This window comes from Thamnophis sirtalis, unplaced genomic scaffold (genome assembly GCF_051295495.1).
Source record: "Thamnophis sirtalis isolate CommonGarterSnake01/CBP01778 unplaced genomic scaffold, rThaSir2_p1.2 scaffold_3, whole genome shotgun sequence".
NCBI lineage: Eukaryota > Metazoa > Chordata > Lepidosauria > Squamata > Natricidae > Thamnophis > Thamnophis sirtalis.
Window position 1 is genome coordinate 47414813 of NW_028261383.1, and position 20132 is coordinate 47434944.

The window sequence follows — 20132 nt, forward strand, 5'->3', positions numbered from 1 at the left end:
GAAAAAGGAGGGAGGTATGCAGCAGAGCTCTGTTTTAGACCCAGTACATATTCATCAATGATTTTGACAAGGGGATAGATGGGGAATTAATCAAATTTGCAGACAACACCAAGCTAGCAGGAATAGCCAACACTCTGAAAGATAAGCTTAAGGTACAGAAGGATCTTGACAGACTTGAACATTGGGCACTATCTAACAAAATAAAATTCAATGGTGAAAAAAGTAAGGTTCTATATTTAGGCAAGGAAAACAAAATGTGCAGGTACAGTATATGTGGTACCTAGTTAAATAGTAGTAACTGTGAAAGGGATTTTTGAATCCTAGTGGACAACCATCTAAATATGAGCCAGCAGTGTGCAGCAGCTGCCAAAAAAGCCATCACAGTTCTAGGTTGTATAAACAGAGGGATAGAATCAACATCACGTGAAGTGTTAATACCACTTTATAATGCCTTGGTAAGGCCACACTTGGAATACTGCATTCAGTTTTGGTCACCATGATATAAAAAAGATGTGGAGACTCTAGAAAGAGTGCAGAGAAGAGCAACAAAGTTGATTAGGGACTGAAGGCTAAAACATGAACGGTTGCAGGAACTGGATATGTCTAGTCTTATAAAAAGAAGGACTAGGGGAGACATGCTATCAGTGTTCTGATATCTCAGGGGTTGCCACATAGAAGAGGGACTCAAGCTATTCTCCAAAGCACCTGAGGGCAGGACAAGAAGCAATGAGTGGAAACTAATCAAGGAGAGAAGCAATCCAGAACTAAGGAGAAATTTCCTGACAGTTAGAATAATTAATCAGTGGAACAACTTGCCTCCAGAAGTTGTGAATGCTCCAACACTGGAAGTTTTTAAGAATAGATTGGATAACCATTTGTCTGAAGTGGTGTAGGGTTTTCTGCCTAAGCAGGGGGTTGGACTAGAAGACCTCCAAGGTCCCTTCCAACCCTGTTATTCTAGTCTATTCTAAAAAGAAATTCCTTGCATCCATTCTGCCAGTCAGGAACTCCAGAGATGAAGCTAAGCTGAGGCCTTCATAGACAGCTGCAATGCACACCCTCCCAATTATGTCTGTATTATCAGCGCATGTATTATATGCGTTGAAATGCTATCGCATGGAGTTGTTCCAACTAGCTCACATAGGCTCTAACACATAATAAATTACACCTGTTTTCAATGGATCTGGGTTTTACTTGATTTTGACAAGGACAAAAAAGATAAATCCTGGTTATCTTTTTCTGGGAATGCTTTACCTATTCCTGCCAAGGGTGAAATCATGAAGATTAAGGAGCATTTGTTTACAACAAGCAGCAACAAAACCATCTCAAGACTTTGCTGTCAAGATGGAAAAAAGTCCTACTCTATACAGGTGTCCCATATCAAAGACTGGACAAAACAGAATATAATCATTTACTGACTACAAATAAATGACTTTTAAAATTCTACTTAATTATTTTATGTCAATTTGATAGCAGTTATGACACCAGGCTAGAAATTGGGAGACTGGGAGTTCTAGTTACATCTTAGGGATGAAACCTTTTGGGTGATCCATGGCCTTAGGAAGCCTGAGAGAGGAAATAAATGTTTTTTAGCCAATGTTAAATCCCTGCCTAAAATCTTGCCAAGATAACTGCAGAAACGTGTCCAGACAATCACTAGAAGTCAAGACTTGAAGGCCAACCCCACCAAAAGTTATATGGGAATATATTTTGTGTATTCAGCAAGTTTAGGGAAAAAGGCACATAGGTAAAGGTAAAGGTTCCCCTCGCACATATGTGCTAGTCGTTCCCAACTCTAGGAGGCGGTGCTCATCTGTTTCAAAGCCGAAGAGCCAAAGCCGAAGACGTCTCCATGGTTATGTGGCTGGCATGACTAACTACCGAAGGCGCATGGAATGCTGTTACCTTCTCACCAAAGGTGGTTCCTATTTTTTCTCCTTGCATTTTTACCTGCTTTCAAACTGCTAGGTTGGCAGAACGGGAGCTCACTTGGTTACGCAGCATAAGGAATTGACAAGCTCAGCATCTTAGCCACTGAGCCACCGCGTTCCTCAAGAGGCACATACCACTATCCAATTCTTCTTTGCCAGTCCTCTGGTGAAACCACTGCCACTAAACTAGATTGGATTGGAACAGGTTAATTGAAATCATTTCACTCAGTTCTGGTGATTAGGACAACCTGTTCTACCTTCTGCTCATGGAACAATGTGAAAACCTAACTTGGAAAGTTTCACACCTGCATATAACAGCCAAGTCAGCTGACACAGATGTCCAATGTATATTTGATTGCAATTCTGTTTGGTCCTCTCCCTCCCCCCCTTTTGCAATAACCTTCCCAACCTTTTCACTTGAACTTACATTTTGAATAGGAAACCATAGTAGCCTTGCTTGAATCAGTAATCACTCCTTCCCTTGCCTCCAGCTGCCTAGATTAGTGTGGAAATCCCCACTGCAGTTATAATCAGAATGGCCTTTAATTATGACTGTCAGAGCCAGCATGTTTCTTTTTCTTCTCCTCTATAATCTAAAGTGTGCCTGTTAATCAGGTCCAGAATCATTGGATTGGATTTACGATAATGAACCCTGACAAACAGCGGAATATCAGCTCTGGGCACAAGCCTTCAATCCTGAGCATCATCCAAACACTTATATAGATGCCTATATAAATAAGTCAGCAGCCCCTACCTGTTTGCTTGCTTTATGGGTGTAATAATAAGAGATGGAATCTGCTGATTGAGGAAGTAAAGGTTTAGAAACTTAGGTTTGGCTAAACAAAGTATTAAGTCTGAAAGATTAGGATGTTATGTATACAGAATAGAATACAGAACAGATGAGTCTTTGGTGCTCTCTGAGTTTATATTCTTGCAGACATTTCATTACCCAAACTAGGTAACATCATCAGTGCTAATAACTCATTTCAACCTTGAGCTACAGATATTTTCTTTTATTGATACAGAATTGGAAGGGGCCTTAGAGATCTTCTAATCCAACCTTTGCTCAGGCAGGAGACTCTATACTATTCCAGACAAATGGCTGTCCAATCTCTTCTTAAAAACCTCCAGTGGTGGAGCACCCAAAACTTCTGAAGGCAAGTTGTTCCACTGATAAATTGTTCTGTCAGGAAATTTCTCCTTGGTCCTAGGTTGTTTCTCTCCTTGATTAGTTTCCATCTGTTGCTTCTTGTTCTGCCCTCAGATGCTTTGATGAACAGATTGACCTTCTATTTCTCTGTGACAGCCCTCAAATACTGGGAAATCTTATCACCCCGTCCTTCTCTTCAATATGTAAATAATGTATGTCAAAGTTCTGACATTATTAATTGTCACAAAGTTAATATCCAAATAAATAACAGTATTGTTAAAAGGGGCTTTTGATTTGTTTACTAAAAAGTTACTCATTTGGGGGAATTTCTATTTATTTTAGGTATCTGTATATATATTACTCCCATTACTTGTCCCAGCTTCTGCCAACCTAGCAGTTCGAAAGCATGTAAAAATGCAAGTAGAAAAATAGGGACCACCTTTGGTGGGAAGGTAACAGCGTTCTGTGCACCTTTGGCATTTAGTCATGCTGGCTACATGACTACAGAGACGTCTTCGGACAGCGCTGGCTTTTTGGCTTTGAAATGGAGATGAGCACTGCCCCCTACTGTCAGGAACGACTAGCACATATGTGCGAGGGGAACCTTTACCTTTACCTTATGAAGCCTACTAATTTATCATTTACATATATAGATCCCAATGTCTGTAGTGATTCTGGGCAGTGTACACTATAAAAGAATCCAAATAGATAAATATCAGTTGAAAATGCAAGCAAAATAAATTAAAACATTTTTAATGTCAAGGAAAATAATACAGAAAGTGCATTTAATAAGCCATCATGCAACAATTTAGTACGTTCCTTTCTATAATAGGATCACCAAGCCACTTGACACAACTATGATTTGAGGGCCTCCCAGAAGCCCCGCAATGTTGGAGCCAGCCTCACCTTGGGAGAAATATTGCTATACAACAAGTCCAGGAATTCTAAGACAATATGAGTTCCCTCCAAAATTTGGATGTGCATCATCAAGAAATGGCAGCCAAATTGTAACTTTTAATGTAGCAGAAGAAATAAAGGGAACATTAAATAGATTAATTTTTAATTAATTTCATCTCATTTTCATTCTTCTGACAAATGCATATACCATCAATTATTTGTCCTGAACTCTAAGATTGTTTGCTTCCCCTCCCAATTTAAATAGTCAAGAATGGTCCACATCCCTACTAATTGCATATTTATGGTGACTTCACAGTTCTCAGAGGTGATGGATCCTGTGTCTGGGCCTTGTCTGAAACGTATGTTGTTTTCAATTGTCATGGAAAAAGCATGGCCTGTTAGCTGTGGCCTGTTCTATACTAAAATTTATCTCAAATGGAAATAATTGGTTTAGATTTTTTTTTCTCTTTGTGTATTAGAAATGGGAATGACATACTTAATGGAAAGGATTATTATTTTTTGCTTGAACTCCAAGTCCAGGGATAGAGCCAAGGTGGCGCAGTGGTTAAATGCAGCACTGCAGGCTACTGCTAGATCAGCAGGTCAGCGGTTCAAATCTCACCGGCTCAGGGTTGACTCAGCCTTCCATCCTTCCGAGGTGGGTAAAATGAGGACCCAGATTGTTGGGGGCAATATGCTGACTCTCTGTAAACCGCTTAGAGAGGCCTGAAAGGCCTATGAAGCGGTATATAAGTCTACTGCTATTGCTATTGCTATTGCTATAGATTCATTAAAGAAATCTGCCCCCAATGTTAGGAGTTTGTAGAAACTCGGCCATTAAAGATTTATTAATATTACTGTCAGTTCTGCCATTTTACTGACAGTTGTCTGTTATGTTAGAGTAGAATCCTTCCTTAATGACTGCCCTGTTTAAAGACCATTCAAATTTATGCTTCTGAAAAATTAATTTTACATCAGACTTGTGAATATCGAAGCATCCCATAGTCATGATCAGTCATTGCATACTTCACAGCTGGCTTCCAACAAGCAAAATCAATGGCTTGCAGTAAAATTGTGAGTCATGATCATGTGACATCTTACTTAATAACCACAGGTGAGTCACTTTGGTAAAAGCAAAGCTGTAGGTCCGGCGTGGTCATGGGATGTTTTGCTAGACAACAGAGTTGCCAATCCCAATTGGGGTCATTAAATGAGGTCTATTTATAGTACATTTTCTTGTTGTGATTCACAGAGAAATGGTTTGGCATGGAGAAACAAAGCAGTGGATCATTTTACAAAATAAAGTTATAAGATGTCCCTTATTTCCTTCTGTCAAAAAGTGCTGGCACCCTTCAGCAACAGAGAGCTTTGTGACAGAGAACACAGTCAGAAGGAATATAATAATTGACAGAATTATTACATGTCAGGCATCATATTTCTTCATAAAGTAGAAGGAAATCCCGCATGTGCAGCCATTCTCATCCCTATCATGATAAACTTGTCTGAGGACAGAACTGGAAAGGTTAGCACTTGATCTGATTGTCAGCTAATCTATTTAACCTATTCCATGGAAAGACAAACAATTTAAGCTGTGGCCATCCAAGGATGACACAACTGCCTTTTTACTAGTAAGCGATCCTTTCTGCTTTGTAACCTGCAGAATTTGGAGCTTAACTTTGATTTGTTTTTAAAGAAGGAATGGCTGTGATTAAAGTGGCTGGAATCTCAAATTAGTCTGAACAGCCAGTGGATTTACATGAACAGTTAGGTATTAGTAGCAAGGAATGTAACACATACACAGACATATACATCACCCTGGCTTAAGATACATTTCTTATGACAGTTATTGGAATATAATTCTTCGCTCCTCAAGACAATTAAATGCATTATTTGTCCAAGTGTGATTAGACACACAAGAAATGTATCTCCGTTGCAGAAGCTCTCAATCTACATGCAAAGCAAATCTACATGCAAAGCAACAAGTAACGAAAAAGGGTTCACCGACAAAAGGGCGAACGTCAAAACCGTGCCCGACTAAACCGCAGTGATAAAACCACATGTTCTAAAACGCTCCGACAAATGAGCGCTGAATCGCGCCGACAACAGCGCGAAGACAGAAGCGCGCTGTAAAACTAAAACTAAACCTAATCCCTAACGCTAAACGTAACCCTAAACGTAACCCTAACCCTAACCCTTAACCTAAACCTAACCCTAAACCTAACCCTTAACCTAACCCTAACCCTAAATCTAACCCTAAACCTAACCCTTAACCTAACCCTAACCCTAACCCTTAACCTAACCCTAACCCTAAATCTAACCCTAAATCTAACCCTAAACCTAACCCTAAATCTAACCCTAAGCCTAACCCTAAACCTAACCCTAACCCTTAACCCTTAACCTAACCCTAAACCTAACCCTAAACCTAATCCTTACCTTAAGTGAAATCGGCTTTCTGTCTCTGCGCTATTGTAAAGCGCCCTTCTGTCTCCGCGCTGTTGTCGCCACGTTGATGACGTTGCGGTTTTAGCAATGGGGTTTAGTCGGGCGCGATTTTGACGTTCGCCCTTTTGTCGGGTCATGACGAAAAAGGACCACACTGTACAAAATAGTTTTGTAGGAAGCCATGTGACAGGAGGATAAAACATATGAAGAATGATTGCAGGAATTGGATATGTCTTGTATAGATATAAAAAGAAGGACTAAGGGTGACGTGAGCATAGTTTTCCAATATCTAAGGAGTTGTCACAAAGAAGAGGGGGGTTCAGCCTATTCTCCAGAGCATCTAAAGGCAGGACAAGAAGCAATGGATGGAAACTAATCAAGGAGAGAACCAACCCAGAACTAAGGAGAAATTTCCTGACATTTAGAGCAATTAATCAGTGGAATGGCTTGCCTCCAGAAGTTGTGGATGCTCCATCACTAAGGTTTTTAAGAAGAGGACAACCATTTATCTGAAATTGTATTAGGGTCTCCTGCTTGAGCACAGGGTTGGACTACAAGATCTCCAAGATCCTTTCCAACTGCTATTCTGTTACGATTTGCAGAACACAGAGGTATGGAAACAGGGGGATTCCATAGTGAGCCCTTCTGCTATAGGACTACTATAAGAACAATGCTAACTGAAAATGGATCAACTCTGCAGCTAGGAAGGACTGAAGTAATTGTATTAAAGCTACTGCCATGCCATTCTTAGTGCTGGTTTTAAGTCCAGAATCATTTCTGCAGTACTGGACTTGTATAAAAGATTTGAGTTGTCATGTGAAGATTTAATCACATTACGGTAAATGGGATTCACTTGTGGTGTATGTTTTGTTTTGTTTTGTTTGAGCCAGGTAAAAAACATCTTTCTGAAATGCCCTTCACAACCAATTGTTCTTTTTAAAACACCAAGAGGCAATATATTATCTTTATATGCACCTCTGCATCCCAACACAGAACATGCAATAAAGATACTTCACCAAATGTTTTCAGTTGGCCATATCTTCTTCTGCCACCATTTGGGCAGTATTTCATGAAAGAGATTATAATAGAGATATTTAAAATCCCAAATGTACAGTTAGTTTTTAAAAAGCCACCTACCCATTGTATAGATTTTTATCAGACTAGTCTTCCTGGATACAAAGCTCCCTCCTCTAAATACCACACACAGATAAAAGTTTTTGGGGACAGTGTTTTTAAAAACTGAGTATTATAACGCATAAAATGAATGAGTGACTAAAATATATGCAATTGTCCCATTCATATTTCTATACCAAATTATCAACTCTGTCCTTCTATATTGGGTGCACAAGCTGAGATACAAGACTTACAAGAGGCTCCAGGAAAAGTATCACCAAGGGTCACACCAATTTTAACAGTACAATGTAAAATCAGAATAACACAGTTGGAAGGGACCTTGGAGATATTCTAGTCCAATCCCCCGCAGAAGCAGGAGACCCTACAATTTCAGGCATATGGCTGTCCAGCCTCTTCTTAAAAACCTCCAGTGATGAAACATCCACAACTTCTGAAGGCAAGCTGTTCCACTGGTTCATTGTTCTGTTAGGAAATTTCTTAATTCTAGGTTGCTTCTCTCCTTGATTAGTTTCCATCTGCTCTTTCTTGTCCTGCCTTCTGGTGCTTTGAAAAATAGGTTGACCGCCTCTTCTTTGTGGTAGCACCGCCTCAAATATTGGAACACTGCTATTATGTCACCCCTAGTTCTTTTATTTTATACAAATTGATTTTATACATATCTGTACTCATGAATAGTTGATCAGTTTAAATCATGTGTCAAATGCAAAGACAAAATATTTTCAGCATGCCTCAGTAGTGTAATAAGATTGGCCCATACTTGGTCATTAGGGGAGGGCACTGCTTTTATTTATCAAATTTTAGCCTGCCTATTAATCTAATTATGCCTTCTTTATCCAGTATTATACCGAATCTCCTCCACCAAATAGGTGTGATACTGAAGTAGTTATGCATGGGGATGGTTGGGTAACTTCTGTGATCACATAGAACATTCCTGTTTGCAACACAATTTGGAGAAAACCTTTTTTTTCTTTTTAAATGTAGACAGTGCAGCATGCAGATTTTGGAAAGCAAGAGTTAAGAAGGAATGGTAAGGAGGCAAATCTAAATTCCTTTGCCTTTCAAAACACGTTAGAGGTTAGCTTGAACCAGGCTACAGCTGAAGAATTCTCTAAAGTTCTTTTATATTGCTTTTGCTTTAATTCCAAGTTCTGGAAATTAGTGGCATTTTATTTCATTGCTTACAGGCTATATTTCTTCTTATCATTTGTTGACTTTCATTTGACTTTTTCAGTGGAAATATTTCCCTTTGTGCTAGGAGGGTTTCATCCTGCACAGAAAAACTGCATTATAAATGAACTGTGATTGAGGAGTGGGTATCTATTCAAAACAATTTCATTGCTAATGATTTTCCACTTTCCTATTCACCCATTAGTAAAGCAGAAGGCAAATTTATTCAAACTGCCCTCTTCAAAACATTCTGCTTTGTAAATGGATTCCATTAGCATTGCAAATTCTGATCCTTTAGGTCCTGGGGTTACTAACTAGCTTAGGATATGGAAGGTTAAAATATTTAATAGAGTTACATGCACTGTTTATCAATACACTAGAATCTGCATTGTATGTGCATAATGTATAAGCATTTTTCTGTCTACAGGATATATGAATTGGCACATTTTCATCTTAGTGCAGGGGGAGAGTATATGAGAAACTTGGTAATGCATTTTAAAAGTATAACTAATTTAATCTTTCGGATGGATCCAAAACATAGACAAGAATAGGGATCTGATATTCACACTATGAATAAGCTTCGACTGGCATGCTAAACCATGTTAGTTTGCCAAAGTAAACAAGCCAATCTGCCATATAGATTCTTAAAATATTTTTGTGTCTGTGGAAAAGAAATTTTATGTTTTGAGGTTGATTGCTTACTTGCAGGCATTTCAATACCTATCTAGGAAATATCATCAGCAGAAGTGAGAATGGGTTTGCTGCCAGTTTATATGCCGTAGCTTGCCTTGTCAGTTTTTCTGGGGATTGGTCTGTTTTATTTATATCAATAAAGGTTTGCTATTTTTGCATAACTCAAGGTGGCAAACATATTCAACACACCTGCCTTCTATTTTCCCCACAACGGCAACCTTGTGAGGTAGGTTGAGCTGAGAGAGAGTGACAGGATTAGAGATTTTGGACTCCTGCTTTCTAGACTGAGGCCTTAATGACTAGATCAGCGTGGCTCTTTCTTTTTCCTACACTTACCTTGGACGTAGGATAAGATCAGCAACATAGGTAATTGCTGACTTGTACGACAGGGAGGCGGTGGCTCAGTGGCTAAGACGCTGAGCTTGTTGATCAGAAAGGTCGCCAGTTTGGTGGTTCGAATCCCTAGTGCAGCGTAACGGAGTGAGCTCCCATTACTTTTCCCAGTTTCTGCCAACCTAGCAGTTCAAAAGCATGTAAAAATGCAGGGAAAAAAATAGGACCCCCCTTTGGTGGGAAGGTAACAGAGGTCCATGCGCCTTCGGCATTTAGTCATGCCAGCCACATGACCATGGAGATGTCTTCGGACAGCGCTGGCTCTTTGGCTTTGAAATGGAGATGAGCACCACCCCCTAGAGTTGGGAACGACTAGCACATATGTGCAAAAGGAACCTTTACCTATGACATATTTAACCATGTCAAGTACCAAAGCAGCAGCAATAATGTGCTAAATTTGAAAGAGGTGTGTGTGTGTGTGTCCTGTGGCTTTATTATATAAACCAGGATAATCTGGTTAATTGTTTTGCATATTACATTAGCAGAAAATCTATTAATTTGGTAACCAGATTAAAAATGTTTTAACAAACAACTAGCAAGTTGGCACTTGAACAGCAGCATACACGATATCCATAATAATGTATACTAATTGAGTAAGGATTTAATTTGAGGAATCTGCAGACATCAGGGGATTGGGGAAATTTTGGGTATCAGTGTTTCTAAGGAACCAGACTCTTTGTTATCATCAAGCTTAATTTGAAAAACTGAGCCTAATTTATTTAATTAGAAGGATCCTCATTAATGTTTTAATTGTGCCTCAGTCATTTCATACAAAAGTGAGGCACATCACGTTATCTCAAATTCTATTTATATCTATTAGCGATATACTATTGTGGGATGTCTTGACTGGATGAAATTAGGCTTTTTCCACCTAAATTTCTTCCCTACATCTTCTCCTGCTTTTAATGGAGAATTCTATGTATGTGTGACAGAATTGAAGAGCTTCACAATCACTGCTTTCATGTCACACGGCTATCACAAATATGGGAAAGGATACCTCAGATATGAAGAATTAATGACAGAGTTATAGCATAACAGTATGATTTTGGGAAACATCACTAAAGTCAAATATAGTTGTCACTGATATGTCATATTTTTTACCCACTGGAATGCCTCAGAAGTCTGTTTTCCTCAAGACTTAGAAAAAGCTTTAATCTGACAGCTCAATCTATATGAGGAAAAGCAAACCCCACTATTTTCTAGAGTTTATGAAGATCCAGAGGCACTTATCACAGAAAAGACACAGCTGAAATGCTGAGTCTCTTTAGTCAAGGTTAACATTTGCCCAGAAGGCAAATAATGTATTGTTTGGAAAAAGCCTGCTCTCTGCATCAAGATGTGCCGAGGTTAAATGTAACAAACTATCATCACCGAACATCTGCTCACAGGGACGGTTCCAATTAAAACAAACATTTTAATCTGCAGCTAAATACATTAAACTGTTTTTGTTAGCTTGTTTGTACGTTTTATTGTTGACATTTTTATAGTGCTGTGGAATTATGTTTGTACGCCACCTGGAGGACCTAGTTGATAAAAAGAGGGGATTATAAACTTTCGCACGTTGGATCTACCCTTTCGAGTAGATCCATTGAAATAAATGGAAATCAATTCGTCGTGATTAACTTAAGCTCCGTTGATTTCATTGAATTTAATCTAGATATAATTAAGCCTAGACCCAACCCATAATAATTAAATGACTCTGTTAGTGTGCTCACATCTAATTATAGGTGAATCTTGGAGTTTCTAAACTGTGCTTTTAGATCCTAAATTTCATTCTCCGGAGCATCTGAATTATCATTCCTAACCCGATAGTATTTTGGCACCATCTAGTGGCGTATTAAATATTGAAAAAAAACTGTAAAGGAGCCTGAAAATAGATTACGCATCTTAAAATATATATAAAATAATTGCAGTGCTTAAAATATATATAAAATAATTGCACAGTGTAGAGCATACACTCTATTGCATGAAACATATGGGACTGCAAATAGTACACCTGCTTACAACTCTTTAAAGCTGCTCTCCCTAATGGATGGATGGGCATGTAGAGAAAGCAAAATCGCACACTATTGTTGTTTTTTTCAAAGAAATCGCTTTATCAAAAAATAAAAAATGCTCAAAGACCAAAAAGCTAGTGTTTTATTTCAAAAGTCAATAGCAAAAGGCTGTTCAGGAATAAAACAAAAACCAATTCAGAAACCGGTGGCATAGGACAAAGCTTTTCAAATGAATAAGAAATGGTTTACTCGCTTATAAAATTAAAAACAATTCTTCTCAATCTGTATTCAAAGGTAAAATGAGTTGTTCCAGTCCTCAAAATCCTTGTTCCTTTCAAGTGAATGGGTTCATACATTTTGAAATACCTGCACATAAGTAACTGGAGTGCATGGAGCAACATTTCATAACAGAATGATAATATAAAAAACAATGTTTAGGTCACTGTTCTCTATGTATTGATTATAGCCTCCCAAAATATTTTCAGGCAAGTACGTTACACAGTGCATCACATCATTATCAACATGCATTCATCACTTCCTATTACACAATTGAAATGAAGTTTTGGAAATATAACAAACAGAGGGATATGTAATTACTAGACAATTTATGAATCTATGACCTTTGGTAGGGAGTATTTCCAATGAATCCAATACAAGTCCTAAGCCTTGCATTATGTAACCCAGTCACTACAACCCACTCTTTGTTCAGCAACTAGCCTGGTTAGTGACCATTTGCAAATACAATGGCAATAATTCATTTTCCAATCCGTGCCCATATTTATGACTAAATTTTGTGCACCTGACAACAATGCACACTGGAATAAGTAACATTGGTGTACTGTAGTAAGAGAATCATTTCACTTAAATCATTTCACTTAACAACCTGGTTGTTAAAATGAAACTCAGTTGCTAAACAGCTTGCCCAAATATCTTATTCTTTCAGTGCCTATCATTTCTGGCCTTTCCTCTCTCTATATTTTGTTACAACATTTAAATTCAGTATTAAGGGTGCAGCTGTAGAGATGGTCAACAGTATTAAGTATCTGAGGATGCAGATAACAATCTGAACTGGTCTGTCCACATGTCATCCTTAGTGAAGCTGCAAACCAGAGTCTGCATTTCCTGCACCGGATGAGGAAAGCACATCTTTCTCCTTCTGTCTTGGCCACTTTTTACAGAGGCATGACTGAGAGCATTTTAACAAACTGCATCACTGTTTGGTGGTAGCAGTGCTTCAGATAGAAAGTCCATATAGAGAGTGGTTAAGACACCCTAAAAGATTATAGGAACCTCGCTTCCTGTCATTCAGGAGACTGCTTATGAGCTATGTGCTTAGAGCTCAAAGCATTGTTAGAGACCTCACACACACACTTTACGGTCTACTTCTGTTTCTCCCCTCTGGGAGGTGGTTCAAAGTATTTCTAGCAGATTCTGCAACAGCTTTGTTCCTTATGCTATGCGTCTGGGAAACTCGCAAGATTAGTTTTTCTTGGCATGCACATGTATACATCTGAATGAGACTGTGTTGTTTCTCCATGTCATATAATATATGTGGGTATACGCATAATTATGTATGTATGTATTTATTTATTTATTTTGTCATGGTTATGTAGTGTATATTGTAGGTGGTGACCCTTTTGAGGGTTGTAGGCAAAGAAATTTCATTTTAACATATGCCAATTAGTGTACATTCAAAGTGATAATAAAGTTATTCTGAGTCTAACAAAAGTTGTTCTAATTACTATAATGTGAATATTAGTTTTCGTCAAGTCTTTCCTCACACTAGGAATGATGAACTAATCTCCAAATTCATCAGCACAGTCTTCCATTTCTCTTTAATATTTTGGGACAGTAATAGGCTCCAGCTCATTTTTCTTTCTTTGATTCTATTTCTTTAAAGGTAAAAGTAAAGGTTCCCCTCGCACATACAGTATGTGCTAGTCGGTCCGGACTCTAGAGGGCAGTGCTCATCTCCGTTTCAAAGCCAAAGAGCCAGCACTGTCATGTGGCCGGCATGACTCAACGCCGAAGGCGCATGGAACGCTATTACTTTCCCACAAAGGTGGTTCCTATTTTACTACTTGCATTTTTACGTGCTTTCGAACTGCTAGGTTGGCAGAAGCTGGGACAAGTAACAGGAGCTCACAACGCAGTGCTAGGGATTCGAACCACCGAACTGCCGGCCTTTCTGATTGACAAGCTCAGCGTCTTAGCCACTGAGCCCTTCTATTTCTTTAGCAGATAATTAACCTTCAGTGCTGGACAGCGTACGGGGCTCTAGACTGTGTGCTGTCCATTTAGTTATTATGATGACCATTCAAAGTCAGTGCATCTTTCCAAGACACAGACTCCAAAGCTTTAATCTGATGATGGATGAGAATGCATTAAGGATCCTAATGTTTTTCCAATAATTAAGGAATAAATGTTTGCTCCAGAGGAAAAAGGGGTTGTAGAACATGCATTTTTAAACCCTGGCACGTCTGATAATAAATATTTACAGTGATCTGACATGATCTATAAATGTCCATTCACAAATAAATGCCTATATTTTACAAAGTAAATTTCCCTTTCTTTTCTTTTTTTTAAGAAAAACACTTCGATACTGGTTGACATGTGGGTTTTTTTTTTCATTCTTAATGATCTTTTTAAATTTGTGGGAAGTGGGGGAGGGTTACGTGTACAATTTTCAAGTTTTATAGACAAGTGTTTTTTTTTTCAACCAATTGCCTCAGTCTAAGAAGGAAAGGCAAATCTTCATAAGCCAGCCCATTTCAAAAGTCTTCAGTTCTCTTTTGCAGTGACTCATGTTAGAAGAGTCCATAAACTGCCCCTTTCCATCCCCTTCTATAAACACAACAGCCAATAGGGCCACTCTCTAAACAATTGCTTTGGATTATTTAAAAAGGGGTCAATAATATCAATCATTATGTATCATCCAAGTATTTATGCTTGTCTACTTTTGCATACAAATAAGGAGGAGTCCTTTTTGTCAAGGGCGGAACACCCTAAATCAAGGTTGCAAGCATTCCAGCTACAAACAGTGCAAATTAGAATCAATATCGTTCTTATGCTTTTTCTCCCCTACACTCTCAGTGGCAAGGGATACAGATAAATTTAATTCTAGTCAACTTTAGTATTGTGGCTATTTCCATAAGAAATAACAAGAAATTTAGTAACAAGGACCTATCCTATCTTAGACCCATTTGGACTTTCAGAAGGTTGTTGTTGTTATTTGCAAAGTCATGTCCAACCCATCATGACCCTATGGACAATGTTCCTCTAGGCCTTCCTGTTCTCTGGAGTCCTCTGGAGTCCATTTAAGCTCATATCAACTGCTTCAATGACTCCATCCAGCCACCTCATTCTCTGTTGTCCCCTTCTTCTTTTGCCCTCAATCTTTCCCAGCATTAGTCTCTTCTCCAGTGAGTCCTTCCTTCTCATTAGGTGGCCAAAGTATTTGACTTTCATCTTCAGGATCTAGCCTTCTAAAGAGCAGTCTGGTGTGATCTCCTCTAGGTGATCTCCACAATTATATGAAAAATAGACAATGATGTACATCCGGAGTGTCAAACTCGCTGCGTCACCGTGGCGTCACGTGACGTATCGGGACTCCCCCCCCTTTCATTAAACTGGGCATGGGCATGGCCAGCATGTGATGCATCCGGCCTGCAAGTTTGACAGTCCTGATGTATATTCATAGAAAATTATTTAGGAAATACTATTCAATTGTATATATTCTCCCTCTCCCCCACCCACAACTGAACCATTTAGGCAGTTGTTTAAAACAACAGTAACAGAAGTCTAAATAGGATGTACACAAAGTTGAGGGTTAGACAAGGTTAGAATGACTGTAGCATGTTTAGCAAGATAAATCAAGGAGATTAAAATGGGTGACAATTTTGTCCAAGTAAGAAAAATAAACAAAGTGATACTTAAGAGAAGGGTAAATTGCTAAGATAAACACAGTAAAATCCCATGAAGAAAACTGCTACAGTAACAACTTAAAATATTTCATCCCTACACCTGCCATCCCATGTGTAACATGGACACCCACAGAAAGCAAACAGAGGAATCATTAATGAGTAAAACTCAATCTGCAGGTAGTTCTCACTTAACAATGGCAATTGGGAGCAATAACTTCGTCACTAAGTGACAATGACTACACTGATTTATGACAACAGTTCCAGCAGCTCTAGCTGCCATTAGAAGAACCTTGCGTTATGTTATGTCATGCGATTGCCATTTGCAACCTCCTGCTGTCTTCCCCATTGCCTTTGCTTGTTGGAAGCTAGCAGCGGGAGCTGCAAATAATGGCTATGTGACCCCAGGATGCTGCAACCATTGTAATTGCAAGCCAGTTGCCAAGTGCTTGAATCAGGATCACAGGACCATGGGGTCTTGAGCACTATCATAACTTGCTAAATAAATGGCCATTAACCAGGGATTCCCTGTATAATGACAGTCCTAAATGTGAAATGCATGTGGCAATAGAAACAAAACCATGATTAAGCATATTTCAGAGAGATACTTCTCTTTTAATTAAAAATGAAGTCAGAGTGACAGATCAGGATTGAACTGCTGATTAGGACTGAGGCCCTCTGTGAATTTCATGCCAAAATCCCCTTCCCTCAGCTGTGATTTGCTGCTTTTTAAAAAGTGTAACATTTTAGCAAGTCACACATAAGTGCATTATCAACCTGATTTCTTAGCTTTTCCATTACACATGTCCACACATTGGACCTCAGCTGGATTTTCATTTCCAGATCACTGTCAGTGCTGAGGGAGGGAGGGAGGGAGGGAGGGAGGGAGGGAAGGAAGGAAGGAAGGAAGGAAGGAAGGAAGGAAGGAAGGAAGGAAGGAAGGAAGGAAAGAAGGAGGGAGATACAAGGCTGCAAAGGTCTTGCTACATGTCACAAAAAGAAACAGGGGAGGAAAAGGTCCAGTGTGCTTATCTTTCACTTCACTGCTCTGGAGCAATGACAATCCTAAAATAAATAGGAAGATTATAGTGCAAACATGTTCACCTTAATAAATAGATCATGCATAATGCAAATTCCTCAAGTAAATTAGGACGGGGATTGTCAGTAAGAAAGTAATAATACAGAAATAACATGCTTGGAGAGAGACATTATATATGACTCCTGCCCATTTAACCCTTTTCACTTCTCCCTCTTCAAACAAGTTCATAATTCGTGATTCTACTTCAAAAGAACCGACATTCCGAACACTTTAGTATTTAAAAACTCTGCAGAGGAGGCCAATTATCTGACCTAGAATTCATCATGTTTTCTCCTAAATGGCCATTTGGAGTGTTGTGACACATGATCAGCTGCCAACAGAACCAGACGGACAAATTCTTCCACATCGAAGGCGTAATTTGTAAATTTTGGATGTTTTCCTAATGTCGGGTGATGCCCCTGAAGAAATAGGAGTTAACATTATTTTAAGGAAGCACTGAGGTAAAACAAGCATATTAAGTAATTATTATAATTCATAATAGCTGATTTATTGATCACCCCAAAACTACCGTATCGGTTAGAAACCCCTCACAGCAACGCTATTGACAGCCTAAACTAATGGCCAATTAATTTCATTACTCTTCCTCCCCCAGCTATTAATATAAAATGACTCCTTAATCAGAGCAGAGAATTTAATTTGGGCTGTAGAACAGAATCATATTTCATGTAGAAGAACTGAGAAGGGTAATACAAAAACAATTAAGACCCAAGGAAATAAAGTCCTTTCCATCCATCCCACCCAACCTTCTAGTATACCTCATCCTGAGGGAACACTTTATCCTTCTGCTGCCAGGTGATGTAATGGATTCCTCTCAGCCTTGCAAGGTCTAAGTAGCAACGTTCATCTTTACAATTGTACCTACAGGGATGCAGAAATGATGGGGATTTGTCAAAGACAATTTTACCAGAAAACTAACCAGCTGTGTTTTTTCTTTTTCCAGCTCTGTTCCTATAGAAAGGAGAAGCAAGTTATGGAAAGCCAAAGATCAAATACTTCATGTTTATCTTTGCCAGTGTGTATAGGTCAGAGGTGGTATTCAGCCAGTTTGGACCAATTCACTCGGTAGTGGAAATAAATCATGGGTGGGCCAACCCACCCACGCCAGTTCTATGCTGTCCTATTTAGGCACGTTTTCAAGCCGCGCCTGTGTGTGCAAGCCGGGGTGCAATCAAAGTGCATGCGCAGAAAACCGAGTGCATGCATGGACGGAGCGCTCACCTTTGCTATCCGATAGGGAAAGTAAGTGAATACCACCCCTGGTGTAGTTGTATCACCTATGAAATGAGAGACTAGAGAGAACGGGAAACTGCAGCAGCCACACACAATTTTAAAACACAGTATCTTCACGGGCAGCAAGAGTAACCCAATCGACAAACCTGGCCATGTTCTCGTGAGAGAGAAGATAAAGAAAGAAGCAGCCACAAAGAGCAAGCATATCGTCTCTGTGGTTGATGTCCACATGACTTGCCTCCGAGTGAAAGATTAGATGTGATTTTTAAGGTCTGTTTAAAAATGATCCAGGCAACAACTAGTTTTTCTGACAAACCACCCAGAAAAGGAGACTGGGTTTAGCCTGGAGGCTGCCTGCTGTCAACCTCAATCTAATAAGAGTCAGCAAACAGGGTTACCACATCAATTTGAAGAAGCGTTTCTTGATTTTTACCAATTACCACCCAGATAATTTTGACAGCTCCTGTGACACAGGAAGTCGTGCCATCCTTCACTGTCACGCATATATTAAAAAACACAAATGTGGAGCTTTCTCTGCAGCAAGAAATCCATCTTCGTGTAATGCATGCCCACACCCTCATGCAAAGATATTAAAAATACAAGCATAACTGCCAAGGAAAGACTTACAGTTCAAAGATGACAGCCCAATCTGGCAAAAAGAGAAGATGAGTAAGGCCTGCTCCATGCATTCCAATGAAGATATCAGAATTGTGGGTTATCTTCAGCTGCTCCTTAAATTCGAGCTCCCTATATAAACCAGCATAAGAAAGGCTATATACACGTATACACACACAAACACAAAAAAATCCAACATATACCTACACACAGAGAAAGAGAAATACAAATCCATATATACACAAGTTTGTGCGTGCCAGGAAAAGCACAAGAGATCACCATTTGAACATAGCTCAAGGCTATGAAAAAAAGTCCTCCAAGAATGAAATGCATAAGAAACACATTAAAATAAAAATGTCCTTGAGCTAAATCATCTTGTATATTTCTAAACTGCCTCCCTACTACATTTCCCTAGGTAGTTTGAAAATCTATTTAAATGTACAATATAAATCAAAGAGACACAAAATGACCAAACGACAGCATGATAGTGATTAAAACCACTAGCAATAATAGCAAATGAAAATGCAGCTGACAAAAATCAAAGTAGAGCCAACGGCAAAACAGAAACAGGATTTCCTAAAGTGCCTGAAATAATAACATCTTTCAAAATGTTCATTCTTCACATTATTTCTGGGGAAAGAATTTCATCGATTGGTACCAGCAATAAGAAGGCTCCTTCTCTAACAAAATGAAATTCAATGGTGAAAAAAGTAAGGTCCTACATTTAGGCAAGAAAAACAAAATGCACAGGTACAGTGTATGTGGTGCCTGGCTCAATAATAGCAACTGTGAGAGGGATTTTGGAGTCCTAGTGGACAACTGTTAAAATATGAGCCAGCAGTGTGCAGCAGCTGCCAGAAAAGCCAACACAGTCCTAGGCTGCATAAACAGAGGGATAGAATCAACATCACGTGAAGTGTTAATACCACTTTATAATGCCTTGGTAAGGCCACACTTGGAATACTGCATTCAGTTTTGGTCACCACAATGTAGAAAAGATGTGGAGACTCTAGAAAGAGTGTAGAGAAGAGCAACAAAGATGATTAGGGGACTGGAGGCTAAAACATATGAAGAACGGTTGCAGGAACTGGGTATGTCTAGTTTAACAGAAAGAAGGACTAGAGGAGACATGACAGCAGTGTTCCAATATCTCAGGGGCTGCCACAAAGAAGAGGGAGTCAAACTATTCTCCAAAGCACCTGATGGCAGGACAAGAAGCAACAGATGGAAACTAATCAAGCAGCGAAGCAACTTAGAATTAAGGCAAAATTTCCTGACAGAACAATTAATCAGTGGAACAATTTGCCTTCAGAAGTTGTGAATGCTCCAACACTGGAAGTTTTTAAGAAGAGGTTGGGCAACTATTTGTCTGAAATGAAATACGGTTTCCTGCTTAAGCAGGGGGATGGATGACCTCCAAGATCCCTTCCAATATTATTCTATTCTAAGTTATCTGGAGGAGGA

The 20132-nt window shown here is 39.1% G+C and overlaps 1 protein-coding gene across 2 annotated transcripts in view; it reads right to left on the reverse strand.

Moving 5' to 3' along the window:
* Nucleotides 1-16686: 16686 nt before the first annotated feature.
* Nucleotides 16687-20132, reverse strand: part of EOGT (EGF domain specific O-linked N-acetylglucosamine transferase) — a 33169-nt gene continuing 29723 nt past the window's right edge. For both annotated transcript variants that reach the window (XM_087708858.1, XM_087708857.1), the window contains 3 exons: nt 18681-18800; nt 17579-17681; nt 16687-17221 (listed from right to left, as the gene is read on the reverse strand). In XM_087708858.1, the coding sequence (XP_087564984.1) occupies nt 17075-17221; nt 17579-17681; nt 18681-18800 (370 nt within the window). In that variant the 3' untranslated portion in view covers nt 16687-17074. The remainder of the gene's footprint in view (nt 17222-17578; nt 17682-18680; nt 18801-20132) is intronic.